The 19,320-nt window shown below is 35.1% G+C and overlaps 1 protein-coding gene across 2 annotated transcripts in view; it reads left to right on the forward strand.

Annotated features, from left to right (window-relative positions):
- The window catches only part of step (cytohesin steppke), a 40,236-nt gene extending 21,200 nt beyond the window's left edge, over positions 1-19,036 (forward strand). For both annotated transcript variants that reach the window (XM_068372872.1, XM_068372873.1), the window contains exons 3-9: positions 704-768; positions 10,849-10,964; positions 11,923-12,073; positions 12,334-12,595; positions 12,776-13,006; positions 13,609-13,787; positions 17,338-19,036. In XM_068372872.1, the coding sequence (XP_068228973.1) occupies positions 704-768; positions 10,849-10,964; positions 11,923-12,073; positions 12,334-12,595; positions 12,776-13,006; positions 13,609-13,787; positions 17,338-17,416 (1,083 nt within the window). In that variant the 3' untranslated portion in view covers positions 17,417-19,036. The remainder of the gene's footprint in view (positions 1-703; positions 769-10,848; positions 10,965-11,922; positions 12,074-12,333; positions 12,596-12,775; positions 13,007-13,608; positions 13,788-17,337) is intronic.
- Positions 19,037-19,320: the final 284 nt, after the last annotated feature.

Genomic DNA, 19,320 nt, shown 5'->3' on the forward strand with positions numbered 1-19,320 from the left:
TTTTTAGTGATTTTTACAGTGTATATTTGTATGTATGTATGTATGTATATTATTATTTTTCACGTATAGTGTGTTTTTATTCTATTCTTGTCAGCCCTGTACAATTTATTTCATCAAGTCAAATGTAAACATTATACATGTTTTAATTTTTGTTCTTTAAATTCATGAATAAATTATAAGCCGTATAAATAAAATGCTATAATGATCTTGCATGACTCTCCATGAGCGCACACAGACGAAATCATCATAGTATTGCAACAGTTCACAATCAACTTTTTTGTTGTCTATCAGTAGGCCGCACTCTTCGCAAGAACGATTTTCTCTTGCCCCCCTCCCTTCCCGTCTTTTCTCGTTTCCTGTTTTGCCGCTAAACATTGGTACGCTTGTGCGCGCGCGCTCTCGTGCGATCGTGCTGTAGAATGTGCGGCGAATTATCGTTTTATATATAATTTCCTGTCAACTGTACTATTTAATGTACGCATTGTGGTGTTACCCCCAGCAATCTTCTTTTATTTTTTTTTAGGCTGACATATACGGTATAGTTTAGCAACAATAAAATGGTTATGCTCTATCATCTCCGTAACGGAGGTGTTATTTTTTATTCCGTTATTTTTTTTACTTTTATGACAGCATCATTTTCAGGTAATATATTTTAGATATTATTAGATTGCTTTTTAATTGTCTTTTTCCTTTTTCTTTGCAGGCCCTTAAAGATGAGATGGCAGAAGTCACCGCGGAGATGGAGGCTCTTGATACGGGGGAAGACAGGTATTTAAGTTTTAACTGTTAATGTTATTTTCTATTACAACCTCTGGTGGTTTCCTCGCTTAGTGAATTCCAAATAGTTTTTAATGACTGTACTAATAATAGTAAGCCACCATATTGGCCCGTAGTTATTCTAGGTACGTTGATCCTGTCACTTGATTTAGAAAAGTTTATTCTCGAAGATGGTTTTGTATCTATACATTTAGAACAAAAGACTATACGTCGAATTGGAGAACATGTTTTGATATCTTTCTTAAACTAAGAAAACCGTGTTCTCTCCGATATACATACATACATATACATATATATATATATATATATATATATATATATATATATATATATATATATGTATATATATATATATATATATATATATACACATATAATACAGTATATACAGTATATATATATACATATATAATATATACAGTATATATATATATATATATATATATATATACTGTGTATATATATATATATATATATATATATATATATATACACAGTATATATATATATATATATATATATATATATATACTGTATATATATATATATATATATATATACTGTATATATATATATTGTGTATATATATATATATATATATATATATATATACTGTATATATATATATATATATACTGTATGTATATATATATATATATATACTGTATATATATATATATATACTGTATATATATATATATATATATATATATATATATATATATATATATATATATATACTGTATATATATATATATATATATATATATATATATATATATATACTGTATATATATATATATATATATATATATATATATATATATATATATAATTCCCATTTCCACATGATTCTTGCAAGATTCACATCTCATTTTATACAGTGTATATTATGTATAACTCATTGAAGGTGAACTAGAGTTTACGGCAATTAGATATACCGTAGTGATTCGCCTAAACGCCATAGCTCGAGACAGTCATTGCCAAATATCTCTCATATTTCATTTGTCGGAAGTTAATGTTGTTGCCAGATACCTCCGGGCTTTCATTTGTCGGAAGCTTCTTGCCTGATACTACCTAATTAAAGGTTTTAATACGCCATTAGGAGTGGCATTTCAAGTAGGGGGAGTGTCTGAGCTAATTAGCGAAATGCCGGGGAGAAACTAAGGATGTTTTCTGTAAGTTTATTCTTAAGTCGTTGTTTTATCAAATGTATTATTTTTATTATTATTTATTATTATTATTATTATTATTATTACTACTACTTGCTAAGCTACAACCTTAGTTGGAAAAGCAGGATGCTATAAGCCCAGGGGTTCCAACAGGGAAAATACCCCTGTGAGGAAAGGAAAAAAGGAAAAATAAAATTTTTAAGAAGAGTAACAACCTTAAAATAAATATCTCCTATAAAAACACTAGGAAAAGAAACAAGACAGAACAGCGTGCCCTAGTGTACCCTTAAGCAAGAGAACTAACCCAAGACAGTGGAAGACCTTGGTGAATAGGAAAATTCGAGTCTTAGATGGTTATAAGATTAATTGAAAAAAAAATACCACTTGACGATACTGGTTATATTATCCAAAAACTGTCAAGGTGAATTCAAAGCCGAAATCAATATCATGGTCAGTCGATGGTGAGAAATCACATTGCTAACCCAGTAACCGAAGCGTGTCCTAATGTTTTATATCGAGGCAACTTTGAGAAACTTTATGGGCTAAGCTATCACGCGAAGGTCTTCTATGCAAGCACGATATCAGTTGCATATCCAAGGGTTCTTATGGTAGGTGTATATACATTGATGAGATTTAGCCGTATATTTGATTTGTTTATTGCTACCATTTTAGAGAAGTGATCATTTTTGACAGTTTTATCGATGCCATAACTGGGAAAATGACTTAAAATTACTAGGTCGGATATTATTATTATTATTATTACTTTAAAATTACAACCCTTGTTGGAAAAGCAGGATGCTATAAGCCCGAGGACTCTAACAGGGAAAATAGCCCAGTGAGGAAAGGGAATAGATAAACTATAGGCTATAAGAAGTAATGAAAAACAATATAAAATATCTTTAGTTTCAGTAACAACGTTTAAATAGATCTGTCATATATAAACTATGGCCTGAATAGTTTGCCTGAGTGTACCCCCAATAGGGCTAAATATTGTTATTCGAATATGCCTTTCAATATTGATTAGATTTGGGTTCAGGAGAGATTTATGGTGTCTTTGTAGCTTTATTTTCTTTGGTTCGGGTTTACGACGGGACCCCACTTTACGACGAGTGACCTTCCACTGAAGAGATGAGAGCAGCGAACCTTTCAAGACCATTATAATCATCACAGGAGTGCGTGTGCATTGCTTCATGCTTTGTGTTCCTGTGTCTGTAGGCGGCTGCTCTCTCTCTCTCTCTCTCTCTCTCTCTCTCTCTCTCTCTCTCTCTCTGTTAGTATTGCAAACCGAAGTTCCCCGTTATAATGATGATGGAGATTGATTAAACAGCATCATTTCCTTTAGCGTTTGAGAGAGTAAAGTTTAACTGTTATTCTATTTGCTGTTTCATGTGTCGGGAAGGGATTTTGCATTGCAATCACAGCTAAAATCAATTTATTTTATATAAATTTCAGTTGGGATTAGCTGATTCGGTTAATGGTATGTAGCATGGAGTTTTTTCATTTGCTTCTGTGATTTACGGGACTTCATCTCGCTCTTTGTCCTTTTTATCTTTTTTATATTCACGCCTCGTTTGGCGCGTGTCCTTGAGAAACCTTGCCTGAACTTCCAGTCATATATTCGTAAGGCTTGGGAATAACGTTATAGCGTATATGAGACTGAAAGGAATTTTTATTCCTTGATATTTCTTTTCTTTAAATGGTTTATGAATATCCAGTGAATTTTCAAAGATGTTTTTAGTTAACTACAGCGAATAGATGTTAGTCATTTTTAACATTAATTTTTTTTTAATGTGTTCCATAGGATTCGTATAATTTCGAAATTTGTATCAGTCGGGAGTAAGTTTGTCACAGATTTCCAAATGCCTCACCTCTCTGTTAAAAGAAATCACATTCTTGGGGTTTGTAGGTATTCATTTGCTAAAGTTTAAATATTAATGTTACAATAGTAAAGAATAAACCTTATCGTGGACATGAGTGAATTTTATCTTCGAACCATGTGAGCGAAATGAGGTAGAAATTATGGTCTCCATTTTTATTTTTTCAAAATCTGTAATTTGGGAACTTCCCTTCAAAGTATATGAGCGGAATTAGTAGGAAATGTCTTCAAATTATTCTTTTTAAAATTCCAAGGTTAGGAACTCTTCAAACTAATCTGTGAAGAAATCTCCAGGGGATATTTTAACGCCTTGGGCGAAGGAGGAGGAGAGCAGTTGTATGTGGCCCCCAGCGTAAATATTTACTCGATTGCCCTCAGCCTGTGCACCGGATGCCATCTTCGATAGATGCTCTGCTGCTATTCAAAGGTGCAACAAAACACTCCACCAAAGCCTGCTCTCTCTCTCTCTCTCTCTCTCTCTCTCTCTCTCTCTCTCTCTCTCTCTCTCTCTCTCTCTCTCTCTCTCTCTCGTCGTCGTCGTCCTTGTGCGGGTGTGAAAACATGTCTTTAAAAATGACCTTTTGTGTCTTGTAAATATGCCGGGGTCGAACATTGGACATTTATATTCATATGGTAAGATATTCACATATGTTACGTGCGGCTCTAACCAAGATACAGTATACTGGTGGCTCAGCCGTTTGTACGTTAGAATACCAAACGAGATGAAGAAAAACTAGGTGTGTACCTGGCGTTGTGTCCTTCAAGGAAATTCCCCTCCGCTCTCCGGCACACGCTCACTCACTGGCTCACAGACCCGACCAGGGAGACTCCTGCCTGGTACAGTGATTTCAGGGTTTCTAGGAAAACTTGTGCTTCCTAGAAGATTGGTCTGATGTAGCAAATCCCCACTAGGTTCAGGGAACTTGTAAGTAAGGATTGGGGAAAGTGGCAATTACTGATTCTACTTCATACCCCGGGTCGTGGCCGCTTGCTCAATAGCTTGTTGTGCCACAAACACAAAATATAACTTTGTATTTTTTGTATCTTAAAACTTTGGATATGATGGATGAATTTAGTATATGTTGATTGATTGTTATGGCTGGAGTAGGACGAACAAACTAATCAATAATGCTTAAATTCTTTATGTAGCCAAGGTTTGAGCCTTTGATCAAAAATAAATATACCAGAGGTCACATTCTCGTAACTGATTGCGAAACCATTTGGGTTTAGTTTATGACCGTTGAACAAGATCTGCTAAAAATATAAATATTCTTACTAATAATAAGTTTATTGCATTACGCTCATTAGTTAAACAAGAAATAGACTTATGCATGTATGAAGGCTTTTGTGAATTGCTATTGTAAAGACTTGCCTATTTTTATAGCTATATCTGCTATAAATCGCGAAGGAAAGTTTGGCTGCTAATGGCAACCTTTTAACACTAACCCTTGATTTGATTTGTTTGATTACGCAATGTCTTCCCAGGTTTTTTTTTTTTTTATCTTTGGTATAGCAATTATTATTTATTGTATTACTGAATAATTTCTAACCAGGCTGTTCTTAAGGACGTATTTTTCATTTACTTGAAATAAAGGAAACTGGGATTCCTTCAGCTATGCTTGGTCGTGTAGAACGACAGAGCTACAATAGAGGTGGCATGCGCCAATATTGTTGGTATTGGACTTATTATTCTTGTGAGGGCTTCGGCTATCCCTCAGGCTGTTTACTGAATACCAGTTGCCGGGTATTGACACGAGACTTCAGAATTACTTTGTGGTTGTTATTGATATCTGCACTCTGTCGATAATTGCGGTCTTGCAGAGCGCATGCGTGGGTAAGATCATAGAATAGTGAGATTGAATTTTTGAAGTTACAGCAAGTTGAATAGATTTAGGAACATTAAGTATTATATATTTATTTTGGAAATGATCTTGGTTTCGAGATATAAATAATAGATTTAGGCTAGGTTATAAAAAAATACATCATCAGTATCCTGTTCATATACAAGATACTCATGCGAACCTACAGTCTCCTCCCCCTCCCCCCCCCCCCCCACCCGAAAAAAACTGTCATCCTAGTTATGCTGAGAAAGTTTGGTTTGCTCTGGTGATAGCCATTGTTTTGGACTGGCCTAAATTCCTGGATAATATAAACTATGCACTTTATCTATGTGCATACAACGCACGTATATAATGCGGATTCTACGAGAACAGTCTGTGTGTAAAATAGATAGAAATTGTCATTTTAAAATACCAGGCCAAAATAAAGTTTCTTTGATAAAACGAAAGTTTTGCCTATTCTCATTTGACTTGGCACTACTTTCTCCACCTTGTTGTTTATCTCTAATGTGTTGTTTTCGTTTCTCAGGTCTTCGTCTCTTGTATAGTTTCCAGTAATTACTATGCTGTGTCATTAGGTCGATTTCTCTCTTAATCTTTGGGCTTATTCTGATCTTTGATGGAAAAGAAGCTGACGTACAGATTTGTTCCTATGTCGACATATCAGAATAAATACAATTATACGTTCCAATGTTAATTAAAGGATGGATGTCAATTGACAAAATGAGCATCTCTCTCTCTCTCTCTCTCTCTCTCTCTCTCTCTCTCTCTCTCTCTCTCTCTCTCTCTCTCTCTCTCTACCTACTGAGTTGGGTTACGGAGGTTACCAGAAAGTTTCGTTTAATCACAAATTCTGAATAATCTTTCAAGAGTCATTATCCACTTAGACCCGCAAGCAGGGCAAACGCTGGTAGTCTCAACTGTTATAGCTGCCAGGTCGACCGTGATTGAGCCTTTGGGGGAGGGAGCGAAAAAAAATATAATAGATTTTGATGATTAGTTCACGAGTGGTATGGTGATTGGTTTGTTTACTTAAGACGTGGATGTGGTTCTCCTGGAAAATTATATAGGTGTACAGGTTGTGTGTATTTATAAAACAATTCTATGTAGCAGAATTTTTCTTTTCTTTTCGTAGTACATTATTTACTTGTTTACTTGTTTTGGGTTTAAATCCAACCCTCCACTGAAGTCGAGTGAACTACTTCTCGGGCGGGTCCATATCAATCATCTAACGAAACATTTTCATTATAACTTATACAATTCTTTGATTGTAGCATCTTCCAAATCATATGATCTTGTGAAAAGTAATGTCTTTAGTTTCTTCTTAAATTCAATTGCTCCCTTTAGGTCCTTCATTTCAGTTGGCAGTTTATTATAATGTCTAGGCGCACAGTAGCTAAACCCTTTCACCAAATTTACTATTTGTTCTTGGTTCAGATAGCCTATGTTTGTCACTCATGTGTCTTATGTTAACATTTGTTTCTAGTTCTAGTTTGTTCAGGCATTCTTTTAGATATTTTGGTTCATTTTGGCTCGGTGTCTTGAATGCATTATATAGAAATGCATAGCAAAGATTTGAAGGCTTCATCTGATTCTTCTTATATTTACCCAGTAATTTGTCAACTTCAATTAAAAACTTCTAGGCAGGTGGATCCTGTATAACTAGAGATAGTGGTTCGTATGATGAAGCATGACTGGGTTCATGTCTTCCCTGCGAAGTTCAAGCTTTCTAGGGAGAGGAGAATTTATTGTACCCATAAGTCCTTGTCCAAAATTTGTACCCAGGATGGTTCGTTTTAAAGGAACCGAGCTCTTGGATATTCATGCTCTTGTTCGATATTTCTTTTCCAGTGATTGATACATCTTCACCACACAAGTCCGATGATAATATTGTCTTTGCAAGGTTTCATTAACTTTTAAACACTTATACTTTTTAAAAAGAAATTAACTTTGTTTTATTACGTTCGGTGGTAGCGCCAAGTCATAGCGTAGGTATAACACTTGCAATTAGATTCACAGTTTATCGGTCTTTGTTCAACTTTACTTCTTTATTTATGTAATGCATTGTAGTTTACGAAGAATAATTGTGTTGACAAAAACTCTCTCCATTATTGTATCTTATGGCCTAAGTAACTTGAAGTTTGGCTATATTTTTAGTTAGTGACATTTTCCGTCAAATCGATCTACTAAAAGTCTTTGATAACGGAATGAACAGAAACATTCATATTTCACAAAGTCGAATGGTGAAACTAGGTAAATCCTCTTATACCTCAATACAACTAAGTTCCTAGTATGAGTGTACGTACTGCACTTGAGTTCATGTTGAGAGCGTTGGGGAGATTAGACATTTCGTTGGAAGGGGATTAGTGTTCGCTTCAGTTCAAATTATGTAACTTACATGTACCGTAATTTATTTTTATTATTCATATCATGTGTGTAGTTAATCGCACAAAATTTCAACTTGATATCTTTCCAACCCATGGAAAAGTTTTTGAGAAATTATATCTAGATTTTTACAGATAACAAAATGACAAAACTTTAAATATCTAATGGAAGCGTCTTCCTGAGTCGAATACTCGAATACTGAATAAAAAGAGTGTAGACCGCCTCTGCCTGAGGAAACTTGCCGTATTGGGGCTTCTGTAATATAACCGTCTGATTTGACAGCAACATAGCCCACCTGCCTCAGGGCTACGGTTGCACAGTTGGAGCTGTGATGCCTACCGCATTGTTTGCTCACATTCGCCAGCACTTAACTGTATCTCGCTGTTTGTCACACCTGCGATTTACGCAGCCGGTTAAGATACTTCCGCCGCTAACTTGGGCCCTAGACAAGAATGGATTGAAGATGTGAGGAGAATATTAATCCCACAATTTACTTTTTTTTCTTCTTCATTTGTTTTGGGTTTAAATCCAACCCTCTACTGAAGTCGAGTGAACTACCACTCGGGCGGGTCCATATTAATCATCTAACGAAACATTTTCATTATAACTTATACAATTCTTTGATTGTAGCATCTTCCAAATCATATGATCTTGTGAAAAGTAATGTCTTTAGTTTCTTCTTAAATTCAAATGCTCCCTTTAGGTCCTTCATTTCAGTTGGCAGTTTATTATAATGTCTAGGCGCACAGTAGCTAAAAGCCCCTTTCACCAAATTTACTATTTGTTCTTGTTTCAGATAGCCTATGTTTGTCACTCATGTGTCTTGTGTTAACATTTGGTTCTAGTTTATTCGGGCATCATACAATCACTTGTTATTCGTTCGTCATCCTTGTTTTTTTGTATGCAACTTCACAGTACTATTCAGCTGTGGTAACATTGCCCTCATAAATACGCAGAACCTGTCCGTGTCACCTTGAGAAACAGCAGAGCTCAAGGACTAAGCGGAGATGTGCATAATATTTTTTTTTTTCTCATAATTACCCGCCGCGAACTTGTCTGCCTCTTAAGGTTCAAAGTAAATCTTTTTTACAAAATTGGTTTTAGCTTATTTTAGGAGTTATATGTTGGTGAGGTTTTTTATATTGGTTGCCTATTTTGGGCATTCATCTATTTAGTCTTTAATTATTCTTTATATTTTCTCACTTCCCCCATCCTGTATGTACTTTTTTTTAATTATTCTTTATATTTTCTCATTTCCCCCATCCTGTATGTACTTTTTTTTTATTATTCTTTATATTTTCTCATTTCCCCCATCCTGTATGTACTTTTTTTTTTATTATTCTTTATATTTTCTCATTTCCCCCATCCTGTATGTACTTTTTTTGTTTAAATTATTCTTTATATTTTCTCATTTCCCCCATCCTGTATGTACTTTTTTTTATTATTCTTTATATTTTCTCATTTCCCTCATCCTGTATATATTTTTTTTAATTATTCTTTATATTTTCTCATTTCCCCCATCCTGTATGTCTTTTTTTTTTTTAAATTATTCTTTATATTTTCTCATTCCCCATCCTGTATGTACGTTTTTTTAAAATTATTCTTTATATTTTCTCATTTCCCCCATCCTGTATGTACTTTTTTTTAATTCTTTATATTTTCTCATTTCCCCCATCCTGTATGTCTTTTTTTTTAATTATTCTTTATATTTTCTCATTTCCCCCATCCTGTATGTACTTTTTTTAAAATTATTCTTTATATTTTCTCATTTCCCCCAACCTGTTTTTTTTTTTTTTTTTTTTTTGCTGCAAGAATGGTTTAATACAACGCAACCAAAATTAAAATGGGTTAAATATATTGTTTATATTGAGTTAGTGATTGTGGCAAACCTCGTTGAAAGGTCAAATTAGCTATTTCGTTTCCCAGTTTTCTTTAACTGGGTAAATTAAAGAGAAAGTGCTTATGCAATACGAACAGTTGTTTTTGCAAGGCTTCTTACGTGGACTTCTTAACAAAGACATAACCAGTTCGCCAGAGAATAATTTTCAGTTGATAATGAAACATAAAACTATGGTAACATATTTGAGTGTTTTCATTGTTGCTTGAAAGGAAATTAGCGTATTCCTCTTATAGAATATATCCAGTTAGCGATAGCACCGCTTGGTGGAATAGAATACTTAATCCATTGTGTATTCAACTACTGAATGTGATGAGTCACGAGGTGCAAGTCCAGTTGGACGGGATTTGAAGGTTACTAGTTTGATATTTCCTTTCAGTATTGGACAATAGGAGAGTCCGGTTTACTCCCAAGTAGACTTTACAATATGAAAATATTATTGATAGATTTACGTGTATGTTACCACCATGTTATTTTATGAGATTTTCATTATTAAAATGTTCTGTATTCTATTATTAGCAGCTAAGGTACAACCCTAGATGGAAAAGCAGGATTTTATAAGGCCAAGGACTACAACAGGGGAAAATATTATTGATAGATTTACGTACTGTATATGTTACACCATGTTATTCTATGAGATTTTCATTATTAAAATGTTCTGTATTCTATTGTTATTACTAGCTAAGGTACAACCCTAGATGGAAAAGCAGGATTTTATAAGCCCAAGGGCTCCAACAGGGGAAATATCTCACTGGGAAAAGGAAATAAGGGAACAGAATATTGACTTGAGTGTACCCTCCAACATGAGAACTATAACTAAAGACAGTAGAAGTCCATGGTCTGTATTTTATAAAATTTAGTGTTGATAAATGCCTTCATTTTTTTTTCTTCTTTTATTTACAGTAAGAACAACCCGAAGAGTAAACAGATGAGCATCGGTCGTAAGAAGTTCAATATGGATCCAAAGAAAGGTATTGAATACCTTATCGATCATGGCCTCCTTAAAAACACTCCTGAAGGTGAGTATCTTTCTTATGTACTAGATAAAAGATGTTTGATTTTTCTCTAGTTAGTTAAATCTAAAAATTTTATATCCTTTAAAGCTTGTTGATGTAACTTTCCTGTTTTAAATTAACAATGGGAAAAAAAATCATTGTAAGCTTAGTCACAAGATAACTTCAAATATGTTGTTTAATAGATGATGCAAGCGTTAGTCAACTTATTCAGCTTTCTTTAGTAATTTTTATTTACTAAAATTATCTAGATTTTAAAGCCAACCTTTGTAATCTATAAAGTCAAACCACAATAACCTATCATATTATCTTTGTTTTTATATTTAACTATTTTTCTTGGTGATGGGTTGATTTCAATGTTAGATGAAAGTTTGTAATGTGGCTTATCTACATAAGTTTTTGATGAATTAATTTTTTCTCGCATTCAAACATTAAGCCACAAGTATGTTGATACAGAATTCTGTCCCCCTTCGAAATAACTTTCATCCAAATGGGAATTTCATATATTCTACAAGTGAACTTTTGGGTTTTGATACATCTCTGTGACTTGATTTCAGCCATTTAATGTGTGTTGAACTTTACTGCATAAATAATGAAATATATATGTAATGTGTAATCTTAACACAGTCACAAAGAGTGCTAAAAATAAAGTTATCTGTACAATTGGAAGATTTACAAGCAATAAAATTTTCCTGGTACAGTCATGAGGGATTCTTAAGATAATTGCAGTGCTGTTACAAAGGACAATCCGAGAGTAATGGGACTAATGCTCTTATATATGTTCCATAAATACACTTCATCTTCACTAGCTTCCATTCTTGACGATCCCACTTTTGGTCCTTATTTAGGCAAATTTCTTAACTGCAAAAGTTGTTTTGGTATTATTACAAAGAGAAATGTATTCATGCCCTACTAACTTATTTTATATCCTGTAAGTTTTATTAATTCTCTATTTCTTTTGTAGATATTGCCCAGTTCTTGCACAAAGGGGAGGGACTAAACAAAACGGCAATTGGAGACTACCTGGGTGAACGAAATGATTTCAACCAGTCTGTGTTAGATGCTTTCGTTTGTCTCCACGACTTTACAGATCTCATACTCGTTCAGGCATTAAGGTGAGCTTCATTTACTGTTTTAATGTTGTCAGGAAAATATTGTAAGTTCCTTTACAAAGTTATTTACTTATTAAAAGAAATGTAATAAATTAAAATGGTTTACAAAAATTATTAAATGTAATCTTGCTTACAAGTAGCTTCTATTGCCTACTCTTATTATTTAGAGCTGTTGAATTTTTATAATACAGTATAAATTTTGATTCTAGCTTAAGATCAAGTGTGAAATCTTTCAAAAATTAATCATTGCTTTGATTTTACAGACAATTTTTATGGAGTTTCCGTTTGCCAGGCGAGGCACAGAAGATTGACCGCATGATGGAAAGATTTGCTCATCGTTATTGTGAACTGAACCCCTCAATCTTTCAGCATCCTGACACATGCTTTGTGTTATCATTTGCTATAATTATGTTGAATACATCGTTACATAACCCAGCTGTAAAAGACAAACAGACAATTGAACAATTCATAACGATGAATCGCGGTATAGATAATGGGGATGATCTTCCAAGGGAATTGTTGGAGGTAAGGAACTTTCTGTTCTTCATAAATTATTATAGTAAATGAAATATTGCCTTCACATCAAAGTTGTTATTGTTGTAAAGAAGTGCTGTTGAATTACGGCTTGGAAGCTACAAAATGTTTTAGCACCCTTATGTAGGAATCTTTAAGGTAACATGTACTAATGAAATGTAATTTTTCCAGAGTTTATATGACAGTATCAAAACAGAACCCTTTAAGATACCTGAAGATGATGGGAATGATCTGATGCACACCTTCTTCAATCCTGATCGTGAAGGTTGGCTTATGAAGCAAGGTGGCCGGTACAAATCATGGAAAAGAAGATGGTTCATTTTAAACGATAATTGCTTGTATTACTTTGAATATACCACTGACAAAGAGCCTAGAGGAATAATTCCATTAGAAAACATTGAGGTAAGGCTTTTACCATTTACTATTAGATAATGCTGTAGTGAATTAAATTACTATAGGGAAATATGTTTAAAAAAATATCCCCTTTCGATTGCTACTGTACTGTACTGTACATTTATTACTACTTGTACATAAAGGATGACCTGTATGTCAAGGGTACACCTGTTCGATAGTGGGTTACCCAGAGGCCATCCGTGTTTGACCCAATTCTTGTCTGTAGACCATATAATGCAACATTAACCATAATCCTTATTTTATGTGAATATTTTAATGTTCCAATGACAGTGGAATTCTGATATTGTATATTAATTCCTTAAAGAAATCTGGTTAAACATAATCATACTCCGTCTATCCAATTACTAAGTTTTTTTGAAGCTATGTCCATCATACTCAGTCTACCCAATTAGTAAGATGTTATGAAGCTACGTGTAAAATATTATATAAAATATAATTTATATTCCTTAAATAAACATGAACCCTTTAAGACAATTTTTGGGTTAGTGATCTGGTTAAGCAATTTTTTTATAACTTGTAATTATTTGTAATTAAGAATTTTTTCAGATTTTCTTTCTCTAATTCAAATGAACAATTTTCGTTTATTACAGGTGAGAGAGGTACAAGACCGCAACAAACCAAATTGCTTTGAGTTGTACGCAACCTCTACAGACTTCATCAAGGCATGCAAGACAGACAGTGAAGGGAAGGTAGTCGAGGGTAAGCACACTGTTTATAGAATGTCTGCTGCAACTCCCGATGAAAAAGAAGAATGGATTAAATGTATTAGGTAAGAAGCGTACTGTATTTAAAGTATTTTGTACAATATATCTATAAAGATGGTCTTACAGTCCTTATCACTAGGCTTTATAGGCCAAATTCATAAATCCACTGTAATTAGTAACAGAATTCTATTGGCCTCACAATTCTTTCAACTCCGTACAATAAGTTTTGTAAGAACATTGAGGGAAAAATCCATGTTAAACCATGAAAGCACTATTTAATATAGACAGTAATGATTTTTAAACTCCAGGAATTTTGTCTTTAATTCATGAAGTTAAAGAATCTTACTCATTTTTAAGCATACTGCTTTAAATTCAATTTTTTACATGAATAAAATCCATCATCCTTTAATAGTATTATATATGATTTTGTCAAAGCTGGAACAATTGTTTAACATTTTAACAAGGTGTTTGTGGTTGTAGGTGGGGAGAGAAGACTCCACCCTCTCGACAGGACGCGCTTCCTTCACTTTTATTTCAGCTGCAAGAAAGTACAGACATACTCCTTGCTTGCTCATTTTCTGGGTGTTTTAATTTTTTTTGCTTTTCATATAGAATTGTATCCTTGGTGGCATGGCGACTCTGTGCGCAGAATTGCTGGTATGCCTTGATAAACCTTGCTGAAAGTGCTGCAGGTTTATGAATTAGCTATTGGGTGATTCCCATCAATTTAGTATTTTTTGCTGTGGGTATGATTTTGCGACCATCCCCTCGTGTGAGTGTAAGTCGTAGCCTCCTCTACAGTGGGTGGAGTATGTAAAGAAGAAAAAGAAGGCCAAAAGGGATTCTCCTGCTTCAGACTTAGCAATGCCCAAGCTGATTCTAAAGATGTATAGCTCCTTTCTCTACCCTAGCATTTTTCAACCTGTTGTCTTCTTCAGATACCCTATAGAGTTGGGTCCTCTGGAGGAATTCTGAGGAAGGGAGTAAACTCTTGAAAAACAGAGTATGGATGGCCTTCCCCTAGTGAAGGCAATACTCGTATGTCGATTCCTAGAAGTTTGTTTTGTGCTGTGCTGCCTCAAAGACATGTGCGTCTTCCTTGGGTATTACTGACGTGTGGCAGAAGCTTCAGGACCTTGAAGACTTTTATTGCTCTGCCCTCCTCTTTGGCTACTCCATCAGCAGAGGAGCTGCAAAACATTACGACCATCACCATCGATGAATTCTGTTTCTTCCCTCGCAAAAAATATCATTGTTGGCGGCACACAAATGCCAGATGTCACACTTTGAGCCTGATAAGGAGAAAGAATTGTATGTTCCAGCTGTTCAAGCAAGATTCTTACCTCACCGTGATCTCAACAACAGAAGTTCTACGTGCTAGAGGAGAGAGCTCAGTCTCTTGCCCACTGGTCCAGCAGTAGTAGTGGTGACAATAGGGACCCCAGTGGAAATACTAACATGAGAGCACATCATTCTCTATTCCTTGAGTCTGCTTCCTTGGCTAGGATCCAAGCATCATCCTGGATTGACCACTGGACAGGGTCAGTCGCATACTTTGCCTCCTACTTTTCCAGGCAGGTGGGGCATGAGGAGGCATCATTTCTGAGGAAGTTGCCATTGCTGAAGTCCGCGCCTCTTCCCGCAGAATTTTATGTAGGAAGGAGAGTCGGGATTTTTTATCCATTGTGCAGTACCTTTAAGGGTCCAGGCCCTTCGAAGGTAATGACAGCAAGAGCTTCAAATGCTATCACCTTGTTGAAGTCAGCACTAAAGAAGACTCCTGCAACCAACCTCCAGAGCCCGATCTGTACCTCCAGCTGCATCCTCCACCAAGAATTCTGGGGACAACACTCCACCCACAACCTGGCCTGTCCAGGAAGAGTATGCGAAAGTCTGCATTCCCTTCCTCCAGCTGCCACGAGTAGGAAGATACTTGTCAAGTCTTTGGGCAATGTGTCAGTGACATGGAGCAGAGAGCTGGGTGGTGGAAGTCTGTAGGGACGCTGTCTTTCATCAACTCTTGACGTTCCAGTCCTATCCTCCAGAATTGCAGGATGCTCTGAGCCTAGTTTCAGAGGTGAATACAATGAAGGAGAACACTTAGAAGTCATCCGAGATGGTTCGCTATATTTTAACAGTTGATTCTCGGGCCTGTATACCTGTGAAGATCCTCTGCAGCGATCTACTAGGGAAAGTTGAGCCATCTACTGCGATTGGTGTCGTAAAAGAGGTTATTTACTGCTCAGCTTTGGATTAAGGTTTTCACACTGAATGGCTTAGACCTTTCTTTTTCATGGGAATTGTCTCTACTCATGAGGAACTAAAAGTAGTCCTGCTCTTCCAGGGAACTAAATCCTTGGAATTATGGGACATCACTAGAGCCCTCGGATCTCTCAAGCTGGCGTTTGCCACTTTCAATTCGTAGAGAAGTACTTCTGATAGAGAGAGATCGAACTCTCGAGACTTTTTCTGCGCAGCCTTAGCTCAGTTAATAGAATAGGCAAGCTGCATGACATTCCATATTTCAGAAGTCATTTGGAAGGTCTACTTTTGCAGTTCATGGCCAAGATCTAGAACTCAGTTGTTCATAACTCCAGGTTAAATTTCTCCATCTCTTTTTCTACAAGCAGCAACTAGCGGAGATTGGGAAGATTTGCTTGTCCTGTGACGGCATTACCTGAAAAGAATCCTTGACTTCGGCCTTGTCACCAGGGATTTTCTCAGCACCTTGAAAGGGGAAGAAGATATAAAAGAATTATTTCGTTCTGGCCTTTTAAAACTATTGGATGCTACTACTCTGCAACAGTGAGAGAATGAGACAACAATCCAGGGTGTGAACACATGTAGTTGGGGCTATCGGATTCAGCGTAGCCTTCATGAAAAAACCTGTCGTTGGCGCAAGTCTTCTCATGATGAAAGACTAGGTTGAGAGGGAAGAATGTCTTTGCTTTTTCCTCTCCTATCTTCTCTCTTGGGGTGCACCAGTCGTTCTTTTATATGTTGGACGTGACGCTAATTGCAGGCAAGCCTCTCGTTCAAGATTGAATCATTTTTATTTACAGACAAGTTTTGCATATTCCCCATCCTCTCAGACGAGGGGGAGAATGGACGTAATGCATTCTAACCCATTGCTCATAAATGATCGTACATTCAGACAACATATCCACAGATAAGGTTCCCCCATGATCATTTACCAGTCACCTGGTAGAGACCTAACCAAACACCTACATCATCTTCATGCTCAAATTGTTAAGTTTGATAGGAGTAATCAGTTTTGATCTATACAAAACCAAGTTCCTTAAGATTTCCCACGAAAGTAAATCAACTAACAGTATAGGGACTTCTCCCTTCTAAGGATAGTATGTATTTGTATAGGAACAAATACCAATGCAAACCTTAGTCGTTTTAAGTTGCACATCCTCCCCCGACTATCCTGTAAGACCTAGGTCCAAGGGCAAAGTAGAGGCTGTGCTGACTGCTACATTGAAAGATTAAACGGTTGTTCCAGCTTGGCCAGAATTGTAATCCTATTAAAGGACTCAATTTGTATAGTTAGGCAAAGTAAGAATTACTTCAGAAAGATGAAATTGATACTAATAATTTTTCTTTCCACAGGCAAAGTATCAGTCATAATCCATTCTATGATATGCTGGCTAAGAGAAAGAAGAACATCCAGAAGAACAGCAGTCGATAAACAAAGGATATGCTGTTGCTTAGTGATCAGCAAATAGTACTAAAGACTTATTTACTTTGTAGTGACAAGTGAACAAATTCAGGAATTTCTGATAGTGAAATGACACTGACTGTTACTTTGGCAACTACTTAACCAGTAAGACAATACATACTGTGCATATACAGTTTAGTGTAGCTGGTGTCTGTGAATATGTTGGAGCTTAAAAACTCAAATACTTAAGATTTGAAATTCGCATATGTTGAAATGTGTAAAAATGTACATTTACAACTGTTCTTTTGTGTGTAATCCTGCTTGATGGTGATGACCAAGCTCAGGAGAATTGGGACGTAAAGATGTATATATATAAATATATAAATTATATGTGTCCATTGTGACAAAAAACATTGTATTTTAAAATGGAATATTTTATTTGTAATCATAATGCAATGTCTTTTGGGCTTTGCAGGTGTCTTGTAATTATGTAAATAATTGACCTGTATATGTATATGGCTTGCTAAGGCATGTATATGTGAAATGTTGTTGTGAATTTAGATATGTGGAAATATGTTCTGTTGCTGTTTGTATTTTTAAAAGAGAATATCAGGAGTGAAAGTTTAGTCAAAGATATTGTAAAATACTGTATATGTTTTTAGGCACAATTTAGATCTTGATACAGTGACTGATATCAACTTGGCATAGGTGGCTATTAAATATTTATATATCAGGCACAAGTAATAAGTGCTTTAATTGGGCACTTTGGATATTGGTGGTGATTGAAATTACAACCTGCAAATTGAATGCATATTCCAAAATTAGTGTTTTAAGGTGGAAATTCAGCCGATTTTACTCTAGGGAAAATATATGTGTGTGAAAGTCAATGTTTTTACTTTAATTTTTGAATTAAAAATATTTTATCACAATAAAGATATATGCGGCTGATCTACATTATCTGCTAAAAGTTTTTCGTAATTTATATTCGCCGAGTTGAACCAAAGATTTCCGTTTTGATTTGCAGAGCCACTTTTGTTACTTAGACTGCACAATATTTCCTGATATCAACTGTGTGTGAATATGACTGTCAAGTGTTGTAGCATTGGGAAAAAAAATTGATCTCAAACAATTTACCTGCTTTCACAAAACTTCTTGGGGGTATTTTTTTTTTTATGAGCTCTTGAGATCTTTATTTGTAGTAGATGCAAAGTTAGATATTACACAAAACTATTTGTGAATGAGGGTATTAAATGTCTTGTATGCAATTAGTATTACATTTCTTAAATCTTATAAAATGATTTTCACAAAATTTATATAACAGCAACCTTTTAAGTGTAATATGTCGTTACATCTACCAAAGAAAATTTATTTGGATTCACTCCAGTCTGCTTGGAAATTAGCCCTTATTTCTTCTTGTATCTTCAGATTAAACCCAGTTATTTATACTCTTGCCTATCTTCTATCATTGATACATGTGATGTTTCTGTTACAATTTGTATTTTTATGTAAAGGCTTCGTTTTCTCTGTCCTTTACAATATTGCTGCAGAATTCCTTATATTTGATTATGTATAGTCTTGTAAGGGAAATCCCCAGCTGTAAATATTTCTGTAGTACTTTATATTATTGTAATTAATAAAGGGAAGAATTTCTTTGTGTACAACATTTAACCCTTAAAAATTATCAATTTTATGGTATTGGTAAAAAAAATATACGTACCTATTAAATATAAAGGCTATGTTCCTGGAGGCAAATGCACGGTCACCAGATACTATAACCAGTGGCGAACAAGAACGTAGATGACATTATAGGCGAGGAAACCACGGGCAAACCATCAAAGTGCCCGAAATCGAAGAACTGGATGAGAGCCGACTAGAAAATATGTAGTCTAACAACTAACTGACTGCACAATGCCCTCTGTCTGGCCTGTTGTCAA

Source organism: Palaemon carinicauda, chromosome 4 (assembly GCF_036898095.1).
Source record: "Palaemon carinicauda isolate YSFRI2023 chromosome 4, ASM3689809v2, whole genome shotgun sequence".
Lineage (NCBI taxonomy): Eukaryota > Metazoa > Arthropoda > Malacostraca > Decapoda > Palaemonidae > Palaemon > Palaemon carinicauda.